The sequence below is a fragment of the Oncorhynchus masou genome, unplaced genomic scaffold (assembly GCF_036934945.1).
Source record: "Oncorhynchus masou masou isolate Uvic2021 unplaced genomic scaffold, UVic_Omas_1.1 unplaced_scaffold_1140, whole genome shotgun sequence".
NCBI classification, from domain to species: Eukaryota; Metazoa; Chordata; class Actinopteri; order Salmoniformes; family Salmonidae; genus Oncorhynchus; species Oncorhynchus masou.
Window position 1 is genome coordinate 55,144 of NW_027001146.1, and position 25,704 is coordinate 80,847.

The 25,704-nt window shown below is 48.3% G+C and overlaps 1 protein-coding gene across 1 annotated transcript in view; it reads right to left on the minus strand.

Moving 5' to 3' along the window:
* Positions 1-3,269: 3,269 nt before the first annotated feature.
* Positions 3,270-25,704, minus strand: part of LOC135529345 (guanine nucleotide-binding protein subunit alpha-13-like) — a 34,832-nt gene continuing 12,397 nt past the window's right edge. The window contains 6 exon segments of the mRNA XM_064958128.1: positions 3,270-3,412; positions 3,415-3,462; positions 3,465-3,642; positions 3,885-4,085; positions 7,228-7,278; positions 21,255-21,481. Coding sequence (XP_064814200.1) covers positions 3,273-3,412; positions 3,415-3,462; positions 3,465-3,642; positions 3,885-4,085; positions 7,228-7,278; positions 21,255-21,481 — 845 coding nt within the window. The 3' untranslated portion in view covers positions 3,270-3,272.

Here is a 25,704-nt window from a genome sequence, read left to right on the forward strand (position 1 = left end):
CATCCACACTAACATGAAGGATGCAGTGCATTCGAACGAGTGAGGCTGGCGTTGATATTGGAACGGAGTCGTTGGCACACGTTTAAAACCACAGCAGCAGCACAGAGAGAGAGAGAGACGGCCTGAAGGAGCAGATACACACTGACTGAATACTGACCACGGTGTTACTACTGGCAGACTGTCTACCCTTCTCTCTGACCGGAGCAGACAAAGACCTGCGTCTGTCTGGGCTTTGTTCCAAATGACAGCCTATTCCCTACATAGTGCACTACTTTAGACCCTATGGGACCTGGTCAACATTAGTGCACTACATAGGGAAGAGGGTGCCATTTGGGACTACTTTTTGAGCCCTCCATCACTAAATAAGACCAGTAAGGGACATAGGTCTGTCCGTCTGCCTGTCCACTGGGTATTGAGTCACTCTGGAGGCCATTTGGCAAAAAGCACCGACTGACTACACCCATAGAAATAGAATGGCTAGAAACAGTTCTAGAATGGACAGTTCTAGAATGCACATGATTCTAGAATGACGACTTTGGGTCTGCCTCTGTAGGAGGGTGTGGTGTTCAAAAACCTGTTTGTTCAGCATCGACAAAAGGCAAATCACAGACCCTCGTCTGGTCTGACTTACTGGTGTGTGTGTGTGTGTGTGTGTGTGTGTGTGTGTGTGTGTGTGTGTGTGTGTGTGTGTGTGTGTGTGTGGCTCTGGGGGAGGAGACACTGGTCCCAGTCACACCAGTCCATCCGCCTGGTATAGAGGATGGAATGGTGGTCTTCAGCCAAGGGGGCCTGACACAGTCTCAGCCCAGACAAAGAGCTCTGTGCGGGGGATGACTCGGAGCTATGGAAGGGATGGCCTGGAGCCATCAGTCAGAGGCCCTGACAGGGCTGACAGTGTTTGAGAGAGAGACTTGAGCTACACATGCAGCATGTTTGGCCAACGAGACTCAAGACTGCATCCAAAAATATATAGGGAATAGCGCTCACTTGGGAGACAACGAGAGAGATTTTAGGAGTCTACGTGCAAAACCGCACCCTACTACCTTAATAAGAATAACATAGTGCTCTGTTAAACAGAGTGCACTAAGTAGTGCCCTATCAAAGACACACAGGGCCGAAAGCAGTGCACTAGATAGAGAGTAGTGGGGTGTGACTTCAGACGCCCCTGGATAACGGGTACAACAATGTGAACGATGTCATTCTCCTGGTTTCCCTTCAGTTGGTAGAAACCCAACGTCTATCTCATGGGGGTTTGCTAGGGATAAAGACACATTGGTTGGTGAGGAGTTAAGGAGAGAGAGAAAGATTCATAATTAAATCAAATCATTTGACACAGTTTCCCCATCACTTTCCCCTGACAGTGATAAGAGTATGTCTAGGATGAGCCTCCACAGAGTTAAGGCTTATCAATCACTGTCTCTTCCCTCTAGGATGAGCCTCCACAGGGTTAAGGCTAATCACTGTCTCTTCCCTCTAGGATGAGCCTCCACAGGGTTAAGGCTAATCACTGTCTCTTCCCTCTAGGATGAGCCTCCACGGGGTTTACAAGGCTGATCACGTGCTTACACTAACACAGAGAGAGAGACAGAAAGAGAGGGGAGAAAGAAAAAGGACTGGAAGAGGGGATATAGCTGGCAGGCAAGTTGTTTAGACTACCAGCCTCTGACGGACAGCCGTCTGTCTGTGTGTGTTTTAGGACTTAGGCAAATGAACATCACTGCTCTAAATACACAAAGAAGTGGTCCACAATGAACATCACTGCTCTAAATACACAAAGAAGTGGTCCACAATGAACATCACTGCTCTAAATACACAAAGAAGTGGTCCACAATGAACATCACTGCTCTAAATACACAAAGAAGTGGTCCACAATGTATCCTGAGAATTAGCTCAGTAGTTTATCAACTGGTCTGTCCGAGCCAGTCCGTCCGAGCCAGTCCGTCCGAGCGCGTGTGTTCACACACCCTCGTCCATAGCCTTTCACACTGTCCATCAGCAGGTGTAAATCAAACTTGTGTAAAACCTTTCGAATATAACTTAAGACAATGTTTAGGTACATATATTCATAATAAATCTATGTGAGAAAAAAAAAGTTTAAAAAAAGTTCCAAACAGTAAGACCAGGATCGGGTCAGAAGAGTCTCTATGGGCAGGGTGTGTGTGTGTGTGTGTGTGTGTGTGTGTGTGTGTGTGTGTGTGTGTGTGTGTGTAGCTCTGTTTGATAGGTAATCATCAGACAGTGGTAAAAGGCGTATCTGTGGAATCATTAAGGATTAGTTTTAGTACAGTGTTGTAAAGTCCCTCCACTCTTTAACTTCCCCCTCAGCAACAACAACAAATAACAAGCTCTCCGCTGCAGTTGGTTCCACATCCAGATAGTGACACTGATTGGCTGTCAGAACGGTGTTGGGGGGGGGCATGGTGATGTCATAATCAGGCTCTGAGGGAAAAGGAAGTGTAGAATCAAGCCAGTTCGGGGCAGGTGTGAGTGGAGGTGCATAGCGACAGGCTGACGCCAGTAAAACACAGTCATCATCATCATTTTGTTCTACAGCGTTTACCACCCCCTCTTCCCTGGTTGCCGTGGGTGACGACCTTTGACTCCTCCCTCCAACACAGAAAGGCCAGTTGACCCCCTCACCATTGACCGCTAACCTCCAGCAGTGGTCTGGGCTTCTCAGACAGGTTACAATGTGACAGAGTGAGACAGGAGAGTTAAGAGTGAACCAACAGAGTGAACATAGTAATATAGAACAACAGATTTAGGACCAGCTTCCCCTCCCCATATCCTGTCATTAACCATTAGTGGGGGAAATTAAAAACTGACCCAGGATCAGAGTCTGAGAGCAACTTCATCCTACAGAACACATCAACATATCTACAAACTCTGGAATAGTCCATTACAGAGAGGAGAGGGATGTGTGAGGGGAGGGATTGGGAGAGCTCATTTACAGTGGTTTAGAAGGGGGGAGGGATAGAACTGCCAGGTACAAGGCTATTAGAAGTGGTAACAGGGTTCAGTGGTCAAGGGTCATAGGTGACAGCCTGCACCAGAGGTGACTGGAGATCAGGGGTCAAGGTGAGGGCTCGCAGGGGTTAAAGGTCAAGGGCCAAAGGGTGACTTAAAAGGCAGTGACACAGTGTAACACAACAACTCTTCTGCTCTCTGTTCATCACCCTGCAATCACGGCAAGTCAGTGGGTCATGGTGAGGAGTCACGGGGGGGGGTTAAAGGCCAAAAGGTGACTTCAAAAAGGTCATAACCCCCTGGGATCACTGCAGCATCAGCTGCTTTAGGTTGTCGTGGAGGATGGTGTCCTTGACGTCTCGGAACACCAGGCGAATGTTCTCTGTGTTGATGGCTGTGGTGAAGTGGTGGTACAGGGGCTTCTGCGTCACGTCCCTCCTCTTCCCCGGAAACAGTCCACTAGGAACCCCTGTACGTCGACCAGGCTGTGTGGCTCCCGGGGTACTCTGGGAAATAGTCCTTGATGGGGACGGCGCGCACCTTCTCCTCCAGAAGGTCTGTCTTGTTGAGGAACAGGATGATGGAGACGTTGGAGAAAACACGATTGTTGACGATCGTCTCGAAGATGTTGAGGGATTCGCTGAGACGGTTGGTTTGACGGTCCTCCATCAAGACCTGGGGGGGGTTAAGGAGGTTAGGGGAGTAGGGTGTGTGTGTGTGAGAAATAGAAAGAGTTTGTGTGTTCAAGTGAGTGTGTACGCATACAAGTGGTATTTAATTGTATTTAACATCCAAAGACAGGTGTGTGAGAGTGTGTGTGAGCTGATTTAAGAGAGTGTTTGTGCATGCATCCAAATTCTCGGTCATTTAATTTCATTCACAAGGACAGAAACGTGTGTGTGTGTGTGTAGACCCACCTGGTCATACTCTGAAGAGGAGACAAGGAAGAGGATGGAGGTGACAGAGTCAAAACACTCAAACCATCTCCGTCTCTCCGACCTTTGACCCCCAACGTCCACCATCTTAAATGGAACGTTCTTGATCTCAAAGTCGTACTCGTGGATACCTTTAGTGGGCTTACGGGCCAGGAGAATATCCTGCTGAGTTGGTAGGTAGTCCTGGAGGAGAGAATGAGAGCGAGAGAGAACGATGGAATGAGAGCGAGAGAGAACGATGGAATGAGAGCGAGAGAGAACGATGGAATGAGAGCGAGAGAGAACGATGGAATGAGAGAGAGATGGAGAGAGAACGATGGAATGAGAGAGAGAGAGAACGATGGAATGAGAGAGAGAGAGAAAGATGGAATGAGAGAGACGATGGAATGAGAGAGAATGAGAGAGAGAGAACGAGAATGAGAGAGAGAACGCGAGAGAACGAGAGAATGAGAGAGAGAGAACGATGGAATGAGAGAGAGAAGATGGAATGAGAGAGAGAGAACGATGGAATGAGAGAGAGAGAACGATGGAATGAGAGAGAGAGAACGATGGAATGAGAGAGAGAGAACGATGGAATGAGAGAGAACGATGGAATGAGAGAGAGAGAGAACGATGGAATGAGAGAGAGAACGATGGAATGAGAGAGAGAGAACGATGGAATGAGAGAACGATGGAATGAGAGAGAGAGAACGAGAGAGACAGAACGATGGAATGAGAGAGAGAGAACGAGAGAATGAGAGAGAGAGAGAACGAGAGAATGAGAGAGAGAGAGAACGAGAGAATGAGAGAGAGAGAGAACGAGAGAATGAGAGAGAGAGAACGAGAGAATGAGAGAGAGAGAGAACGAGAGAATGAGAGAGAACGAGAGAGTGATGGATGGAGAAGGTTGGTACTAACGGATGCCTTTAGTAGACAAGCGAACAGGATATCCTGCTGAATCGGAGAGAGCGAGTAAATGAGAGAGAGATCTGCTAGCTAACCAGGTAGAACAGATTGTGATGAACACACCCTTCTGTACATCTCCAGCTGTTTGAGCAGCATGCTCTCCTGTCCACTTTGTTCAGATGTTGAAATCAAGTGGCCTACCTGATTTATCAGAATGAGAATGAGTTGAAAATTTCTCCTATAAACTGTGTTTTATGCTTATTGCACATTTATAAAACACAGACGAGACAGCTAGTACAACAGTCTGGCTAAAATGCTGCTAGCAGTACCCGAATGCAGCGCGAGATAAACTGAGAATTAATTTTCCAGAATCCATGTTCATTGATACTCCTGTTGTAGTAGTGTCTGCTCTGCTCTCAATCTGAGGAGTTGAGACATAAACAGGGTTTCATTAGAAAAGGTTAACTTCTCCCCTATTACAGTATAATAATGTCTCCATGTGTTGTGGTGTCCATATGACCCATTCTGACGGGAACAAACCTCAAATGAAAATAGTGAAGTGAAACCGCTTGTCAGAGAGGAAGAATTGATCATCTCGTTGTTGTGAGTGACAGGGGGGGGCTTGTGAGTGACAGGGGTGTAAATGGGAAGGTGCAGACAGCACAGAAGGAACTAATGAGACAAGACCAAAAAGAAAACATGAAAACAAATTGGACATTCTACAAACTGAAGGAAGGAAGGAACAAGATCTTTAAACTGAAAAGGAAGGAAGGAGGGAAGGGAGGGAGGGAGGGAAGGAAGAGATCTTTAAACTGAAGGAAGGAAGGAAGGAAGAGATCTTTAAACTGAAGGAAGGAAGGAAGGAAGAGAGGGAGGAAGGGAGGGAGGGAGGAAGGGAGGAAGGGAGGGGGAGGGAGGAGGGAGGAAGGTGAAGGAGGGAGGGAGGGAGGAAGGAAGAGATCTTTAAAGGAAGGTAAATGAAGGAAGGTGGAAGAGGAAGGAAAGAAGGAGGAAGGAAGGAAGGAAAGAGGAAGGAAGGAAAAAGGAAAACAAAGGGAGGGAGGAAATAGGAAGGAAAGAGGGACAAAGGGAAGGAAGGAAGGAAGGAAGAAGGAAGGAAGGAAGGAAGGGAGGAAGGGAGGAAGGGAGGGAGGAAGGAAGGAAGGGAAGGAAGGAAGGAAGGAAGGAAGATCTTTAAACTGAAGGAAGGAAGGAAGAAAGAAGGGAGATCTTTAAAGGAAGGAAGGAAGGGAAGGAAGGAAGAAGGGAGGGAGGAAGGAAGGGAGGAGGGGGAAGGAAGGAAGGAAAGGGAGGAAGGAGGAGGAAGGAAGGAAGGAAGGGAAGGGAGGGGAAGGAAGGAAGGAAGGAAGGAAGGGAGGGAGGAAGGAAGGAAGGAAGGAAGGAGGGAGGAAGGGAGGGAGGAGGGAGGAAGGGAAGGAAGGAAGGAAGGAAGGAAGGAAGGAAGGAAGGAAGGAAGGAGGAAGGGAAGGAAGGAAGGAAGGAAGGAAGGAGGAAGGAAGGAAGGAAGGAAGGAAGGAAGGAAGGGAGGAAGGAAGGGAGGAAGGAAGGGAGGAAGGAAGGAAGGGTGGAAGGAAGGGAAGAGATCTTTACAAACTGAAGGAAAGAGATCTTTACAAACTCAAGGAAGGTTGTATGTGTGTGTTTTGTCTGTGTGTGTTTTGTCTGTGTGTGTTTTGTATGTGTGTGTGGTATGTGTGTGTTGTATGTGTGTTGTGTGTGTGTGTTGTGTGTGTGTGTTGTATGTGTGTGTTGTATGTGTGTGTGTGTTGTGTGTGTGTTGTGTGTGTGTTGTGTGTGTGTGGTATGTGTGTTGTGTGTGGTATGTGTGTTGTGTGTGTTATGTGTGTTGTGTGTGGTATGTGTGTGTGGTATGTGTGTTGTGTGTGTGTTGTGTGTGTGTTGTGTGTGTGTTGTGTGTGTGTGTGTTGTGTGTGTGTGTGTTGTGTGTGTGTGTTGTGTGTTGTGTGTGTGTGTTGTGTGTGTGGTATGTGTGTGTGTTGTGTGTGTGTTGTGTGTGTGTGTGTGTTGTGTTCCATTCCAGAGGAGAATTCCTGACATTCTAGACGCTGTGACATCAAAGGTCAGGCTGCACTGGAAAGCCACCAGTCAAGTCACCATCAGGATACCAGCCAGAGATACAGAGTTACACACTCCTCATTCCTCTGCACTGCCCGTGAACAACAGGGAGAAACGTTGAGAAAGACTAAAGAGAGAGAGAGAGAGAGGGAGAGGTTTCCCCCTCTTTAGTCAGAAGGAGATCAGGCCTTCGCTGGTAGCACACCCTGACACCTCAGAGAGATGAAGATATGTGAGGAGATGGATAGAACCACAGAGAGGGATGGCTTCACTTCTCTTTTCATTCTGACGGTTACTTCATCAGCAGTCGTGTATAGATGCATAAGAGATGGGTGGGACTTACCGGCTGTCCCAGCTTTTCCAAATGATCCAGGAAATACTTTACAGACTCCCCCTGGGAGAGGAGGAGGAGGGGAGAGGAGAGAGGAGGGGAGAGGAAAGGAGAGGAGAGGACATGTCAGATTGGTTCAGTTATTCAGAGTTCAAACACACTTACTACAGAGGTCATGTTATTCATATTAAAAGTGAATCAAAAGTACTGTTGTCTGGGTGGATGTGAAATGCCAAGGACTCCTTTTAAAACAGGAAGACAAGAAAAGTGTGTTGACCTCTGACTCTCACGCGCAGCACTGCATGGAAATCAAGGCAATGTGGCGAAACTCGCTTCCTGCGCCCGCTGGACTGAGCAGGAAATGCAGAGATCTCAGAACAAAACAGACACACACACACACAGCATCTATAAATGAAACCCTGAGTAACAAGCTGCTCAGGAAGTAGCAGAGACAGAACAGAACAAACAGAAGGTGTGTGTGTGTGTGTCTGTTTAGGCTAAGAGAGTGTGTGTGTGTGTTCAAGAAAGGAGAGCGAGAAAGACAGAAAGAGAGAAACCAAGCTGTGGTCTTGAGAATACCACATGCACACAGAACAGCTGTGAAACCAGAGGTACCACTACTACCACGATGCCTTAACCCCCAGGAGGAGGCTGAAACCAGAGGTACCACTACTACCACGATGCCATAACCCCCAGGAGGAGGCTGAAACTAGAGGTACCACTACCACGATGCCTTAACCCCCAGGAGGCTGAAACTAGAGGTACCACTACCACGATGCCTTAACCCCCAGGAGGAGGCTGAAACTAGAGGCAACACTACCACGATGCCTTAACCCCCAGGAGGAGGCTGAAACTAGAGGCAACACTACCACGATGCCTTAACCCCCAGGAGGAGGCTGAAACCAGAGGCAACACTACCACGATGCCTTAACCCCCAGGAGGAGGCTGAAACCAGAGGCAACACTACCACGATGCCTTAACCCCCAGGAGGAGGCTGAAACCAGAGGCAACACTACCACGATGAGGAGGCTGAAACCAGAGGCAACACTACCACGATGCCTTAACCCCCAGGAGGAGGCTGAAACCAGAGGCAACACTACCACGATGCCTTAACCCCCAGGAGGAGGCTGAAACTAACCCCCAGGAGAGGCAACCACTACCACGATGCCTTAACCCCCAGGAGGAGGCTGAAACCAGAGGCAACACTACCACGATGCCTTAACCCCCAGGAGGAGGCTGAAACCAGAGGTAGGCAACACTACCACGATGCCTTAACCCCCAGGAGGAGGCTGAAACCAGAGGCAACACTACCACGATGCCTTAACCCCCAGGGAGGCTGAAACTAGAGGCAACACTACCACGATGCCTTAACCCCCAGGAGGCTGAAACTAGAGGCAACACTACCACGATGCCTTAACCCCCAGGAGGAGGCTGAAACTAGAGGCAACACTACCACGATGCCTTAACCCCAGGAGGAGGCTGAAACTAGAGGCAACACTACCACGATGCCTTAACCCCCAGGAGGAGGCTGAAACTAGAGGCAACACTACCACGATGCCTTAACCCCCAGGAGAGGCTGAAACCAGAGGCAACACTATGCCTTAACCCCCAGGAGGAGGCGATGCCTTAACCCCAGGAGGAGGCTGAAACTAGAGGCAACACTACCACGATGCCTTAACCCCCAGGAAAGGCTGAAACCAGAGGCAACACTACCACGATGCCTTAACCCCCAGGAGGCTGAAACCAGAGGTACCACTACCACGATGCCTTAAAGGAGGCCAGAGGCAACACTACCACGATGCCTTAACCCCCAGGAGGAGGCTGAAACCAGAGGTACCACTACCACGATGCCTTAACCCCCAGGAGGAGGCTGAAACCAGAGGCAACACTACCACGATGCCTTAACCCCCAGGAGGAGGCTGAAACTAGAGGCAACACTACCACGATGCCTTAACCCCCAGGAGGCTGAAACCAGAACCCCCACGATGCCTTAACCCCCAGGAGGAGGCTGAAACCAGAGGTACACACTACCACGATGCCTTAACCCCCAGGAGGCTGAAACTAGCCTTAACCCCCAGGAGGCTGAAACTACCACGAGGCACGATGCCTTAACCCCCAGGAGGAGGCTGAAACCAGACACTACCACAGGCTGAAACCAGAGGTACCACTACTACCACGATGCCTTAACCCCCAGGAGGAGGCTGAAACTAGAGGCAACACTACCACGATGCCTTAACCCCCAGGATGGGGACTTTCTATTTTGGGCTAACATGGGGGGCATGTGAGGAGCTGTGAAACCAGAGCGGGGGGGCAACTACTACCAGAAGGACTAGGTAGCGTTAGACCGTGGCTTTAGATTAGCATCCAGGGGCAAGTGGGTAACCACATCCAAGTCACAAATCACTCAGTTCCAATGTTAACCATCCCACTCGGGGTTCCACTCTGTCACCGGAAACTGTTCAAGTCTCTTCTGTGACTCATACACAACATGGGGGGAAAAGACCCCCCCCCCCCCGGGACTTCTGCTGTGGTTACAACCTCGAGTCTTCAGTCATGGAGATGATCTATTGACATGCATAAAACGAACACTGATATACAGAAAGTTTCCAGAATAAGTGACTGATACTTTCTAAGAGCTAAAACAGGAGGTGTTTTACAATAATAATAATAATAATAATAATAAAGTCATTATTATTGTTTACAGGCCTATTTCTGCTTCCTGAAAGGTTAATGAAGTCATTATTATTGTTTACAGGCCTATTTCTGCTTCCTGAAAGGTTAATAAAGTCATTATTATTGTTTTACAGGCCTATTTCTGCTTCCTGAAAGGTTAATAAAGTCATTATTATTGTTTTACAGGCCTATTTCTGCTTCCTGAAAGGTTAATGAAGTCATTATTATTGTTTACAGGCCTATTTCTGCTTCCTGAAAGGTTAATAAAGTCATTATTATTGTTTTACAGGCCTATTTCTGCTTCCTAAAAGGTTAATGAAGTCATTATTACCACCAGTTAATTATCAGATGACGACAGTCTTTTTCCTTTCCTGAGAACAACTTAAGTCTTATTTGAATGTAACTGCCATCAACTGTCACGCCGCAGGTTGGTTGACAATCAAATAAAGCTTTGAGAATTTGAATGTGACGTCTGTCTTGTGACAGTAATAAAATAATAAAGAGTGAGAAAAAAGATTGACGATGGAGAGAGTGAGAGCTTGTGTAAGAATGAGGAGAGAGTATAAAAACCCATAGACTGTGTTTCTGTCTTGTTTAAAGATTATAGACTGTTTAAAGCTAAAACCCATAGACAGTGTTTAAAATAAAATAACTGTTTAAAAAGACTGTGTTTAAAGAGTAAAAAAGACTGTGTTTTGAACGATGGAGAGACTGTGTTTAAAGAGTGTAAAACCCATAGACTTGTGTAAGAATGAGGGAGTGTTTAAAGCAGTGTATAGACTGCTTAAACCCATAGACTGTGTTTAAAGCAGTGTAAAACCCATAACTGTGTTTAAACCCATAGACTGTGTTTAAAGACAGTGTAAAAAACCCATAGACTGTGTTTAAAGCAGTGTAAAACCCATAGAGTGTTTAAAGCAGTTTAAACCCATAGACAGTGTGTTTAAAAAGACAGTGCTTAAACCCATAGACTGTTTAAACCCATAGACTGTGATAAAACCCATAGACTGTGTTAAAAAGACTGTGTAAAACCCATAGACTGTGTTTAAAGACAGTGTGCTTAAACCCATAGACTGTGTTTAAAGCAGTGCTTAAACCCATAGACTGTGTTTAAACCCATAGACTGTGCTTAAACCCATAGACTGTGCTTAAACCCATAGACTGTGCTAAACCCATAGACTGTGCTTAAACCCATAGACTGTGCTTAAACCCATAGACTGTGTTTAAACCCATAGACTGTGCTTAAACCCATAGACTGTGTTTAAACCCGACAGTGTAAACTGACTGTGCTTAAAATAGACTGTGCTTCCACAGACTGTGCTTAAACCCACTGTGCTTAAACCCATAGACTGTGCAGAGCAGTGCACCGCCATAGACTGTGTTTAAACCATAGCCACTGTGTTTAAACCCATTGACAGTGTAAAACCAGTGAGACAGCTAATGGAAGCGTCTCCACAGAGCACCCAGTCAGACCACCGCCACTGAGCAGAGCAGACCAACGCCACTGAGCAGAGCAGAGAGCAGAGCAGACCAACGCCACTGAGCAGAGCAGACCAACGCCACTGAGCAGAGCAGACCAACGCCACTGAGCAGAGCAGAGCAGCAGAGCGCCACTGAGCAGAGCAGACCACGCCACTGAGCAGAGCAGACCAACGCCACTGAGCAGAGCAGAGCACCGCCACTGAGCAGAGCAGACCAACGCCACTGAGCAGAGCAGAGCACCGCCACTGAGCAGAGCAGACCAACGCCACTGAGCAGAGCAGAGCAGAGCAGACCACCGCGGCACCAAAACCACATGGGCCAAACCAATACCGAAGGGGAAGAAAACTGGTTTGGTAGAATCCATTGAGAAGTGGTTATTAATTAGAATGGACTAGACCAGCATGATGGAACAGAATGTTCTAGGGTGGACTCGACCAGCATGATGGAACAGAATGTTCTAGGGTGGACTAGACCAGCATGATGGAACAGAATGTTCTAGGGTGGACTAGACCAGCATGATGGAACAGAATGTTCTAGGGTGGACTAGGCCAGCATGATGGAACAGAATGTTCTAGGGTGGACTAGGCCAGCATGATTGAACAGAATGTTCTAGGGTGGAATGGACCAGAATGTTCTAGGGTGGAATGGACCAGAATGATGGAATGTTCTAGACCAGCATGACAGAATGTTCTAGGGTGGAATGGACCAGAATGATGGAATGTTCTAGACCGGCATGACAGAATGTTCTAGGGTGGAATGGACCAGAATGATGGAATGTTCTAGACCGGCATGACAGAATGTTCTAGGGTGGAATGGACCAGAATGATGGAATGTTCTAGACCGGCATGACAGAATGTTCTAGGGTGGAATGGACCAGAATGATGGAATGTTCTAGACCGGCATGCCAGAATGTTCTAGGGTGGAATGGACCAGAATGATGGAATGTTCTAGACCGGCATGACAGAATGTTCTAGGGTGGAATGGACCAGAATGATGGAATGTTCTAGACCGGCATGACAGAATGTTCTAGGGTGGAATGGACCAGAATGATGGAATGTTCTAGACCGGCATGACAGAATGTTCTAGGGTGGAATGGACCAGAATGACAGAATGTTCTAGGGTGGAATGGACCAGAATGATGGAATGTTCTAGACCGGCATGACAGAATGTTCTAGGGTGGAATGGACCAGAATGATAGAATAATATACCGTCCTCTTGTCCCAACAACCAGCTGAAGCAACATGACATTCTCTATCTAACATAACCCACCTGACCTGGTATACTGCTGACCACATAGACGTGTGTGAGTTCGTCAGTGCTTTCGCTTCCCCTGCGTTCCCCTACTCAGTAGAGCAACGGTGTGACGCATGCCGAACACAGACACATGCGTAAGGAAACCACATCCCCCCCCAGCCCCGCCTCCACTCTGCCGTCATGCTGATATCTACTACCAGGCTCTGGTGAGGCAGGTGGAAGATCAACTGTCACCAACCGTCAAAATAACTCTAGAATGAGGAGGGTCAAAGGACAAGGTAACCACGATGGGTTACTGTGGTTACGGTCTCCGAGGTGACTGGAACCTGAAGAGTAGCCTGTAGTCAGTGTGTTCTGCTACTAACACAGTACGTGAAGTTAGAGTAGCGTCCATATAGGGTTTTTGGGTTCGATATAGATTCCCAATTTTTTTGGGTCTGTTTAACAGGGCGAAATGAAAAACATGTTTCCACAAAAAAAATCTCATAAATTACCATCCAAAAGAGCAATTGTCCAAGAAATGCTTCAAATGTTGATTTTGTACATTGTGACATTAATGACAGAACGACAACAGTGTGCAGATCAGCACGAGACACAGATCAGATTCCCCCTTTTCCATCCTTATTGAATATCAGGTATTTGTGATAATTAACAGACATCAATAGGCTGTATTATAAAAATAAAACAGTTGTGTTGACTACTACAACCACAGGGCTCATACATTCTCTGTAGTGTTGACTACTACAACCACAGGGCTCATACATTCTCTGTAGTGTTGACTACTACAACCACAGGGCTCATACATTCTCTGTAGTGTTGACTGCTGCCACCACAGGGCTCATACATTCTCTGTAGTGTTGACTACTACAACCACAGGGCTCATACATTCTCTGTAGTGTTGACTACTACAACCACAGGGCTCATACATTCTCTGTAGTGTTGACTACTACCACCACAGGGCTCATACATTCTCTGTAGTGTTGACTGCTGCCACCACAGGGCTCATACATTCTCTGTAGTGTTGACTACTACAACCACAGGGCTCATACATTCTCTGTAGTGTTGACTACTACAACCACAGGGCTCATACATTCTCTGTAGTGTTGACTACTACCACCACAGGGCTCATACATTCTCTGTAGTGTTGACTACTACAACCACAGGGCTCATACATTCTCTGTAGTGTTGACTACTACAACCACAGGGCTCATGCATTCTCTGTAGTGTTGACTACTACAACCACAGGGCTCATGCATTCTCTGTAGTGTTGACTACTACAACCACAGGGCTCATACATTCTCTGTAGTGTTGACTACTACAACCACAGGGCTCATACATTCTCTGTAGTGTTGACTACTACCACCACAGGGCTCATACATTCTCTGTAGTGTTGACTACTACAACCACAGGGCTCATACATTCTCTGTAGTGTTGACTACTACAACCACAGGGCTCATGCATTCTCTGTAGTGTTGACTACTACAACCACAGGGCTCATGCATTCTCTGTAGTGTTGACTACTACAACCACAGGGCTCATGCATTCTCTGTAGTGTTGACTGCTGCCACCACAGGGCTAATCTATTATCTGTAGTGTTGACTGCTGCCACCACAGGGCTAATCTATTATCTGTAGTGTTGACTGCTGCCACCACAGGGCTAATCTATTATCTGTAGTGTTGACTGCTGCCACCACAGGGCTAATCTATTATCTGTAGTGTTGACTGCTGCCACCACAGGGCTAATCTATTATCTGTAGTGTTGACTGCTGCCACCACAGGGCTAATCTATTATCTGTAGTGTTGACTGCTGCCACCACAGGGCTAATCTATTATCTGTAGTGTTGACTGCTACAACCACAGGGCTCATACATTCTCTGTAGTGTTGACTACTACAAACACAGGGCTCATACATTCTCTGTCGTGTTGACTACTAGAACCACAGGGCTCATACATTCTCTGTAGTGTTGACTACGACAACCACAGGGCTCATACATTCTCTGTAGTGTTGACTACTACAACCACAGGGCTCATACATTCTCTGTAGTGTTGACTACTACAACCACAGGGCTCATACATTCTCTGTAGTGTTGACTACTACAACCACAGGGCTCATACATTCACTGTAGTGTTGACTGCTGCCACCACAGGGCTAATCTATTATCTGTAGTGTTGACTGCTGCCACCACAGGGCTAATCTATTATCTGTAGTGTTGACTGCTGCCACCACAGGGCTAATCTATTATCTGTAGTGTTGACTGCTGCCACCACAGGGATAATCTATTATCTGTAGTGTTGACTGCTGCCACCACAGGGCTAATCTATTATCTGTAGTGTTGACTGCTGCCACCACAGGGCTAATCTATTATCTGTAGTGTTGACTGCTGCCACCACAGGGCTAATCTATTATCTGTAGTGTTGACTGCTGCCACCACAGAGCTAATCTATTATCTGTAGTGTTGACTGCTGCCACCACAGGGCTAATCTATTATCTGTAGTGTTGACTGCTGCCACCACAGGGATAATCTATTATCTGTAGTGTTGACTGCTGCCACCACAGGGCTAATATATCTGTAGAATTTAGAGGAACCCGACTGGCCTCGGCTGACAGACTGTGGGAGATGTGTAGTAGTAGTAGTTGACGTCATTGTCCCACAATGGGAAATTGCTCTCAGCAATTTAAAAAGACATGACAACAGGAATCATAACCGAAAATACATATCAAAAGTGTGTGTGTGTGGTCCAATCAGACGGGGAGCGTGCTGGCTCTCGGTCCAATCAGATGGGGAGCGTGCTGGCTCTCGGTCCAATCAGATGGGGAGCGTGCAGGCTCTCGGTCCAATCAGATGGGGAGCGTGCTGGCTCTCGGTCCAATCAGATGGGGAGCGTGCTGGCTCTCGGTCCAATCAGATGGGGAGCGTGCAGGCTCTCGGTCCAATCAGATGGGGAGCGTGCTGACTCTCGGTCCAATCAGATGGGGAGCGTGCTGGCTCTCGGTCCAATCAGATGGGGAGCGTGCTGGCTCTCGGTCCAATCAGATGGGGAGCGTGCTGGCTCTCGGTCCAATCAGATGGGGAGCGTGCAGGCTCTCGGTCCAATCAGATGGGGAGCGTGCTGGCTCTCGGTCCAATCAGATGGGGAGCGTGCTGGCCCTCGGTCCAATCAGATGGGGAGCGTGCTGGCTCTCGGTCCAATCAGATGGGGAGCGTGCTGGCTCTCTTGTGATGAGCCGGTGTTGCACAGAGACCAAGGTCTAATCACAGCTCAACATTCCTCTGTGGATCATTCCCCCCCTCTCCTCCTTCTCCTCTATTCCTTCATCCCCTTCGTCATCTCCCCCCCCCCACATGTTCTCCCTTTTACAGGCCTTACCCTCCGCCTTTCCCTTCTTCCTGGTAGTCTAACTCAAGATGAGGGGAAAGGGCCATTTGAGGTCTCAGCTGAAACACTGTAGCAACCGCATCTACTGGCCATTAAACTAGACAGTTCCTCTATTAATGGCTTCTGGGATTGCTGCTGCAACACACACACACACACACACACACACACACACACACACACACACACGGAGTATGCTGGTCCCCAGACATGACAGTGAGCAGCAGCCTTCCCAGAGAGATGGGGGAGGGAGAGAGAGATGCAGGTCAAGATGGCATGCTTGAACTCCACTTATCCCTGGTACCACCACCACCACCACTACGTAGAGAGCAGGAGGGTGAAGGAGAGAAAGAACGAGGGAGAGAGAAACTAAACAAAACCCCTTTGTGTGCTGCAATCCAGGGAGCACGTGTCCCGAGTGCCAAACATGTCAGCCTTCCTGCTTTCACAACCTCTCTGACACACACACCACACACACATACACACACCACACACACACACACACACACACACACACACACATACACGTATTAAGCCTCTCGCTGCAGACATGCTGTCTGCAGAACAGGACTTGATCTTGATGCTTTAAGTAAACATTCCCCAGACCTTATTCCCTTTCACCCCTACCCCCCGCCCCTATCCCCCCGCCCCTCTCTCCCCGCCCCTCTCTTCCCTATCCCCCCGCCCCTCTCTTCCCTATCCCCCCGCCCCTCTCTTCCCTATCCCCCGCCCTCCCCCTCTCTTCCCTACCCCCCGCCCCTCTCTTCCCTATCCTAGGTGTTGCATAATCCTAATCCACAGCCTTAGACCTGTTCTCCTCTCCACTGAAGGCTTTATAGTGTTCTGTTACAAGCCACGCCCTCATTGACATGGGATCTGTTGAGGGTCCAATCAACGCAGGGCAACAGAGTTAGAAGCGGAGCGTATAGAATAGACATGACTATGTCGTTGTTGTGAGAATGTGTCCTACTTATGAACATTAAAAGCTTTGGTGTGGTCTCAGATCTCTCTCATGCACCCTCCCTTCCTTTTCTGCAACAGTTGATTCCTTTCCTCTCTGCTCCACTCTACATCGGAGACTAAGGGAGGGAGGGAGGGAGGGAGGGAGGGAGGGGGAGGGAGGGAGGGAGGGAGGGAGGGAGGGAGGGAGGAGGGAGGGAGGGAGGGAGGGAGGGAGGGAGGGAGGGAGGGAGGGAGGGAGGAGGGCATTGTTTTCATTTTCTATGGTTGACTTGATTTGTGTGTGAGTTAGCATTTTCTCCACACACAAACACTGAGTGTGTGTGTGTGTGAGCAGCAAGCTCAGAAGCCATTGGTAGTGGTTTAAGGGCAGTAGATGCAGTCTGTTTTCAAATCAAATTTTATGCGCAGAATACACCAGATGTGAACTTTACCGTGAAATCCGAGCAATTTTCCCACCAGTGCAGAGTTAAAAAGACATTTAAAAATGTAAAAAGCACCATTGGTCAATAGCCTGTAAAATGTCTGCTATCCCCTCCAGCGCCATTAAACTCTTTGTTTTAAATAAATGATTCCACTTTAAGATTAAACGATAAAAATAAGGTAGAATATTTTAATAATAACATTTTATATTACTATTACACAATATAAAACGTGATGTATTTATTTGATAAACAGACCACAAACAGCCCTGAGCATCAAATGCAACGTAAATTCGGACTCAACTTTGAGCCCCTCTAAACTGTTAACCCTCCTCTTAGTGGTGAACTGAGTGTCCATTCTGTGTCAGCTTTGGGGACAGACACAACAACCCATGTACGAAGGCCAACAGAAAGTGGTGAACCAAGTGTCCATTCTGTGTCAGCTTTGGGGACAGACAGAACAACCCATGTACGAAGGCCAACAGAAAGTGGTGAACCAAGTGTCCATTCTGTGTCAGCTTTGGGGACAGACAGAACAACCCATGTACGAAGGCCAACAGAAAGTGGTGAACCGAGTGTCCATTCTGTGTCAGCTTTGGGGACAGACAGAACAACCCATGTACGAAGGCCAACAGAAAGTGGTGAACCAAGTGTCCATTCTGTGTCAGCTTTGGGGACAGACAGAACAACCCATGTACGAAGGCCAACAGAAAGTGGTGAACCAAGTGTCCATTCTGTGTCAGCTTTGGGGAAGTGAGAGTGCGTATTAGCAGAACTGGGAGGGAGTATGGCGTGCTGCGGTTCCGTCACACCCCGGTCTCAGATGACAGCCTCCCTGGGATGAGGGAGTTGGCAGAGGACAGCTAACAGACAGACTAGCAGAAACCCCTTTAGAATACATGGTAAAAAAAAACATCACCAGGGAATCAGTTGTGGGTTTAGCAGGAAACAGGAAGTACACCTCACACAACTGGTTTCAATGGCTCAGTTGAATATTAGTAAACAGAATGTCTTATTTCCTGACTTCTTGGTATAGGTGTTCCTTCATACGAGATTTTACAGCAGAAAATCGTCCAGAGACAAACAGTGACAGAGTCGCTTCAGTGAGTCAGCTGGTTGGAGCGTGTTCATTTGTATGCACCATCAGAGTAGTGGGTTGGATTTCTACACTGGCCACTTGTAGTGAATATATACAGTTGAAGGCGGAAGTTTACATACACCTTACCCACTACATTTAAACTCTGTTTTTCCACAATTCCTGACAAAAATTCCCTGTCTTAGGTCAGTTAGGATCACCACTTTATTTTAAGAATGTGAAATGTCAGGTATTATAGTAGAGAGAAAGATTTACTTCAGCTTTTATTTATTTCATCACATTCCCAGTGGGTCAGAAGTTCACTTACACTCAATTAGTATTTGGTAGCATTGCCTTTAAATTGTTTAACTTGGGTCAAACAATTCGGGTTGCCTTCCACAAGCTTCCCACAATAAGTTGGGTGAATTTTGTCCCATTCCTCCTGACAGAGCTGGTGTAACTGAGTCATGTTTGTAGGCCTCCTTGCTCGAACACGTTTTTTCAGTTCTGCCCACAAATGTTCTATTGGATTGAGGTCAGGACTTTGTTGTCCTTAAGCCATGTTTCCACAACTTTGGAATTATACTTGGGATCATTGTCTATTTGGAAGACACATTTGCGACCAAGCTTTAACTTCCTGACTGAGGTCTTGAGATGTTGCTTCAATATATCTACATATTTTTCCTCCCTCATGATGCCATCTATTTTGTTAAGTGCACCAGTCCCTCCTGCAGCAAAGCACCCCCACAACATGATGCTGCCACCCCCATGCTTCACGGTTGGGATGGTGTTCTTCAGCTTGCAAGCCTCCCCCTTTTTCTTCCAAACATAACGATGGTCATTATGGCCTTACAGGTTTTTTTGGTTTCATCAGACCAGGGGACATTTCTCCAAAAAGTACGATCTTTGTCCCCATGTGTAGTTGCAAGCCGTAGTCTTGCTGTTTAATGGCATTTTTGGAGCAGTGGCTTCTTCCTTGCTTTACGGCTTTTCAGGTTATGTTGATATAGGACTTGTTTTATTGTGGACATAGATACTTTTGTACCCGTTTCCTTCAACATCTTCACAGGGTCCTTTGCTGTTGTTCTGGGATTTATTTGCACTTTTGGCACCAAAGTACATTCATCTCTAGGAGGCAGAACACGTCTCCTTCCTGTGTGGTATGAAGGCTGCGTGGTCCCAAGGTGTTTATACTTGCGTACTATTGTTTGTACAGATGAACGTGGTACCTTCAGGCGTTTGGAAATGTTTCCCAAGGATGAACCAGACTTGTGGAAGTCTACAATTCTTTTTCTGGGGTCTTGGCTGATTTCTTTTGATTTTCCCATGATGTAAAGCAAAGAGGTACTGAGTTTGAAGGCAGGCCTTGAAATACATCCACAGGTACACCTCCATTTGACTCAAATTATGTCATTGAGCCTATCAGAAGCTTCTAAAGCCATGACATAAGCTTCTGGAATTTTCCGAGCTGTAGATTACAACACTGGCCCCTTGTAGTGAATACCAGACAATAGATTACAACACTGGCCCCTTGTAGTGAATACCAGACAATAGATTACAACACTGGCCCCTTGTAGTGAATACCAGACAATAGATTACAACACTGGCCCCTTGTAGTGAATACCAGACAATAGATTACAACACTGGCCCCTTGTAGTGAACGCATGACATTGGAAGTACAGATAGGATGACTCAACATATGTCTGGTAAACCCAGCTGAAGAGAAGACATTTTGGAGACCACCACCCCTTGTAGTGTAGTGTCTGAGGGTCAAGCAATAGGGCTGGTTTCCACAACACATTTTTAGCCTAGTCCTCGACTAAAAATATTCTCCATTGAAAAGTAATTCTTAGTCCAAAACCATTGGCTTAATCTGTGGTTTAATCTGGCCCCTAAATACCGTAACAGTGAACAAGGCAGCTGAAATGTCACCATGCATCTAGGAAAGCCACTCCTGATGTAGGACAGACACTGGATGTATTGGGGTGGAGGGGGACTGGTCCTTTAACAGTGTGTGTGTTGACTCCGTCTGCTCTATGTTTAACCATGATAAGAGAGAGGGGGGATGAGGGACTGGAGCTGGAGGAGGCTTGGTGACTGTCTGCTCTATGTTTAACCATGATAAGAGAGAGGGGGGATGAGGGACTGGAGCTGGAGGAGGCTTGGTGACTGTCTGCTCTATGTTTAACCATGATAAGAGAGAGGGGGATGAGGGACTGGAGCTGGAGGAGGCTTGGTGACTGTCTGCTCTATGTTTAATCATGATAAGAGAGAGAGGGATGAGGGACTGGAGCTGGAGGAGGCTTGGTGACTGTCTGCTCTATGTTTAATCGTGATAAGAGAGAGAGGGATGAGGGACTGGAGCTGGAGGAGGCTTGGTGACTGTCTGCTCTATGTTTAACCATGATAAGAGAGAGAGGGGGATGAGGGACTGGAGCTGGAGGAGGCTTGGTGACTGTGCATAAACTGAATGAGTGATGGTATTTACAGAGTAAAAAATAACATCAGTTCCAGTTTGGAGAATCCCCTGCTCAGGCCTCAGTACAGCTATTGATCATCAACAAGAGAACGACACACTGCTTTACAAGCCAACACTAAGACCACAGAGAGGGGGGAGGGGGGGGGGGGGGAGACAGCGGCAGACCGAGTCCAACACTCAATTACTCTGTGCTCATCATTCCAGCTGCAAGCCCCTTTGTTGGTTGTATGTGTGTGCAAGCCCCTTCGTGTGTGTGTGTGTGTCTCTCACACACACACGTCTCTATCCATGTGTGTGTTTCTCTAGGTTGTGTCCTCACCAGTTGGAACTCCCTGCGTCTGTCGTAGGCGTCCTGGATGCCCGTGTCGGCCCACAGGGCCCGGATGGATGGCAGGTGCTGCAGGAAGACGCTGGTCTCCACCATGCCGTGGGCCATCCTGGCCGACCTCGTGTCAAACGCCATCATGGTCTCTCCGTGCCTCTGGTTGGACGCCTCGCCCCACGGGATGTGGAGCTTTTCTCTGGCATCCACCAACACACGCACCCCTGGGAGGGAGAGAGTTGAGTGACTGTGTTAGCCGACTGAGCTAATGACTAGGCGTGAAGTAGATTAAGTAGAAGGTCATGCTTCCACCAACACCCCTAGAGAGAGACCGAGGGGGGGTGGAGGGAGACCGAGGGGGAGAGATCGGGGGAGCGAGCGGGAGAGACTGGGGGAGCGAAGGGGAGGGACCAAGAGGGAGCGAGACCTAGCGGGGAGCAAGACTGAGGGGGTGTGAGACCGAGAGGGACCGAGGGGGATCGAGACCGAGGGGGATCGAGACCGAGAGGGAGCGAGGCCGAGGGGAAGTGAGGCCGAGGGGGAGCGAGACCGAGCGACCGAGGGGGAGCGAGACCGAGCGACCGAGGGGGAGCGATACCGAGAGACCGAGGGGGAGCGAGACGGAGAGACCGAGGGGGAGCGAGACGGACCGAGAGGGAGGGAGGGGGAATCAAAGGGGAGAGCGAGCAAGGTATCACATACCAGTCACACATACAAACCCGTTTCTTCTGTAGTGCAAGAACACACTCAAACACCCTAACGTGGCCTTTATCCTTGTGGGGACACAAGTCTTTCCAACTCCTAACCCTAACATGGCCTTTATCCTTGTGGGGACACAAGTCTTTCCAACTCCTAACCCTAACATGGCCTTTATCCTTGTGGGGACACAAGTCTTTCCAACTCCTAACCCTAACATGGCCTTTATCCTTGTGGGGACACAAGTCTTTCCAACTCCTAACCCTAACATGGCCTTTATCCTTGTGGGGACACCAGTCTTTCCAACTCCTAACCCTAACATGGCCTTTATCCTTGTGGGGACACCAGTCTTTCCAACTCCTAACCCTAACATGGCCTTTATCCTTGTGGGGACACCAGTCTTTCCAACTCCTAACCCTAACATGGCCTTTATCCTTGTGGGGACACAAGTCTTTCCAACTCCTAACCCTAACATGGCCTTTATCCTTGTGGGGACACCAGTCTTTCCAACTCCTCACCCTAACATGGCCTTTATCCTTGTGGGGACACAAGTCTTTCCAACTCCTAACCCTAACATGGCCTTTATCCTTGTGGGGACACCAGTCTTTCCCATTCCAACTCCTAACCCTAACATGGCCTTTATCCTTATGGGGACACAACAGTCTTTCCCATTCCAACTCCTAACCCTAACATGGCCTTTATCCTTGTGGGGACACAAGTCTTTCCCATTCCAACTCCTAACCCTAACATGGCCTTTATCCTTGTGGGGACACACCAGTCTTTCCCATTCCAACTCCTAAAGCTAACATGGCCTTTATCCTTGTGGGGACACACCAGTCTTTCCCATTCCAACTCCTAAAGCTAACATGGCCTTTATCCTTGTGGGGACACAACAGTCTTTCCAACTCCTAACCCTAACATGGCCTTTATCCTTATGGGGACACAACAGTCTTTCCAACTCCTAACCCCAACATGGCCTTTATCCTTGTGGGGACACAACAGTCTTTCCAACTCCTAACCCTAACATGGCCTTTATCCTTATGGGGACACAACAGTCTTTCCAACTCCTAACCCCAACATGGCCTTTATCCTTGTGGGGACACAACAGTCTTTCCCATTCCAACTCCTAACCCTAACATGGTCTTTATCCTTGAGGGGACACAACAGTCTTTCCAACTCCTAACCCCAACATGGCCTTTATCCTTGTGGGGACACAAGTCTTTCCAACTCCTAACCCCAACATGGCCTTTATCCTTGTGGGGACACAAGTCTTTCCCATTCCAACTCCTAACCCTAACATGGCCTTTATCCTTATGGGGACACAACAGTCTTTCCAACTCCTAACCCCAACATGGCCTTTATCCTTGTGGGGACACCAGTCTTTCCCATTCCAACTCCTAACCCCAACATGGCCTTTATCCTTGTGGGGACACCAGTCTTTCCCATTCCAACTCCTAAAGCTAACATGGCCTTTATCCTTGTGGGGACACAACAGTCTTTCCAACTCCTAACCCTAACATGGCCTTTATCCTTATGGGGACACAACAGTCTTTCCAACTCCTAACCCCAACATGGCCTTTATCCTTGTGGGGACACAACAGTCTTTCCCATTCCAACTCCTAACCCTAACATGGTCTTTATCCTTGAGGGGACACAACAGTCTTTCCAACTCCTAACCCCAACATGGCCTTTATCCTTGTGGGGACACAAGTCTTTCCCATTCCAACTCCTAACCCTAACATGGCCTTTATCCTTATGGGGACACAACAGTCTTTCCAACTCCTAACCCCAACATGGCCTTTATCCTTGTGGGGACACCAGTCTTTCCCATTCCAACTCCTAACCCCAACATGGCCTTTATCCTTGTGGGGACCTGGGGAATATATGTCCCCGAGAGAGTTCCTTCTTTTACTATCCTTGTGGGGACCTCAGTGGAATTCCGGTACCCATGAGGACAGCAATACAAACACACCACAGTGTCCCAAACAGTACCCTATTCCCTATATACAGCACTACTTTTGACCAGAGACCGATGGTAGTTCACTTAATAGTGAATAGGGTGCCATTTGGGAGTGACTTTAGGGGTGTAATTGGGTTCCACTGTTTCTCTGGTATATAAAACAGGGCTGTCCTGAAACACACAGCCAGCTCACCCCTACACTGGTGACGCTATGGCTTAACCCGTGGCGTTAGGGTAGCCTAGTGGTTAGAGGGGCGTTAGGGTAGCCTAGTGGTTAGAGGGGCGTTAGGGTAGCCTAGTGGTTAGAGGGGCGTTAGGGTAGCCTAGTGGTTAGAGGGGCGTTAGGGTAGCCTAGTGGTTAGAGGGGCGTTAGGGTAGCCTAGTGGTTAGAGGGACGTTAGGGTAGCCTAGTGGTTAGAGGGACGTTAGGGTAGCCTAGTGGTTAGAGGGACGTTAGGGTAGCCTAGTGGTTAGAGGGACGTTAGGGTAGCCTAGTGGTTAGAGGGACGTTAGGGTAGCCTAGTGGTTAGAGGGACGTTAGGGTAGCCTAGTGGTTAGAGGGACGTTAGGGTAGCCTAGTGGTTAGAGGGACGTTAGGGTAGCCTAGTGGTTAGAGGGACGTTAGGGTAGCCTAGTGGTTAGAGGGACGTTAGGGTAGCCTAGTGGTTAGAGGGACGTTAGGGTAGCCTAGTGGTTAGAGGGACGTTAGGGTAGCCTAGTGGTTAGAGGGGCGGCAGGTAACCTAGTGGTTAGAGGGGCGGCAGGTAGCTTAGTGGTAAGAGGGGCGGCAGGTAGCCTAGTGGTTAGAGTGTAGGGACGACAGGTAGACTAGTGGTTAGAGGGGCGGCAGGGTAGCCTAGTGGTTAGAGGGGCGGCAGGTAACCTAGTGGTTAGAGGGGCGGCAGGTAGCCTAGTGGTTAGAGTGTAGGGGTGGCAGGTAGACTAGTGGTTAGAGGGGCGGCAGGTAGTCTAGTGGTTAGAGTGTAGGGGCGGCAGGTAGACTAGTGGTTAGAGGGGCGGCAGGTAGCCTAAAGGCTTGATAGATCAAATCCCAGAGCTGACAAGGTAAAAATCTGTCGTTCTGCCCCCGAACAAGGCAGTTAATCCACTGTTCCCCGGTAGGCCGTCAATGCAAATAAGATATTGTTCTCAACTTGCCTAGTTAAATAAAGGTTAAATTTAAAGACATGTACATTTAAAACCAGCTACTATTGACATGGGCTTGGTCCATGTGAAGTCTGCGGGGATGTCAGTGTCACTGACCAGAGTGTGTGGTGACCAGAGTGTGTGGTGACCAGAGTGTGTGGTGACCAGAGTGTGTGCTTGACACCAACTGGTGGTGATGGAGGTGGTGTGGTGACCAGAGTGTGTGCGTGACACCAACTGGTGGTGATGGAGGTGGTGTGGTGACCAGAGTGTGTGCGTGACACCAACTGGTGGTGATGGAGGTGGTGTGGTGACCAGAGTGTGTGCGTGACACCAACTGGTGGTGATGGAGGTGGTGTGGTGACCAGAGTGTGTGCGTGACACCAACTGGTGGTGATGGAGGTGGTGTGGTGACCAGAGTGTGTGCGTGACACCAACTGGTGGTGACGGAGGTGGTGTGTGGTTCCTGTGGTGAGAGGTGGGGCCCTCCTCCCCTTCCTTTCTCCTCTCTGTCAAACACACACATCCTGAGACAGACAGCTCTGACAGTCTAACCTGGGTCGACTACCCTCCTTGACCTGGCCTTGGCCTCTCTCTCTCTCTGGGGAGATACTAGGAACCAGACAGACCAGTTCATGTCCTGCT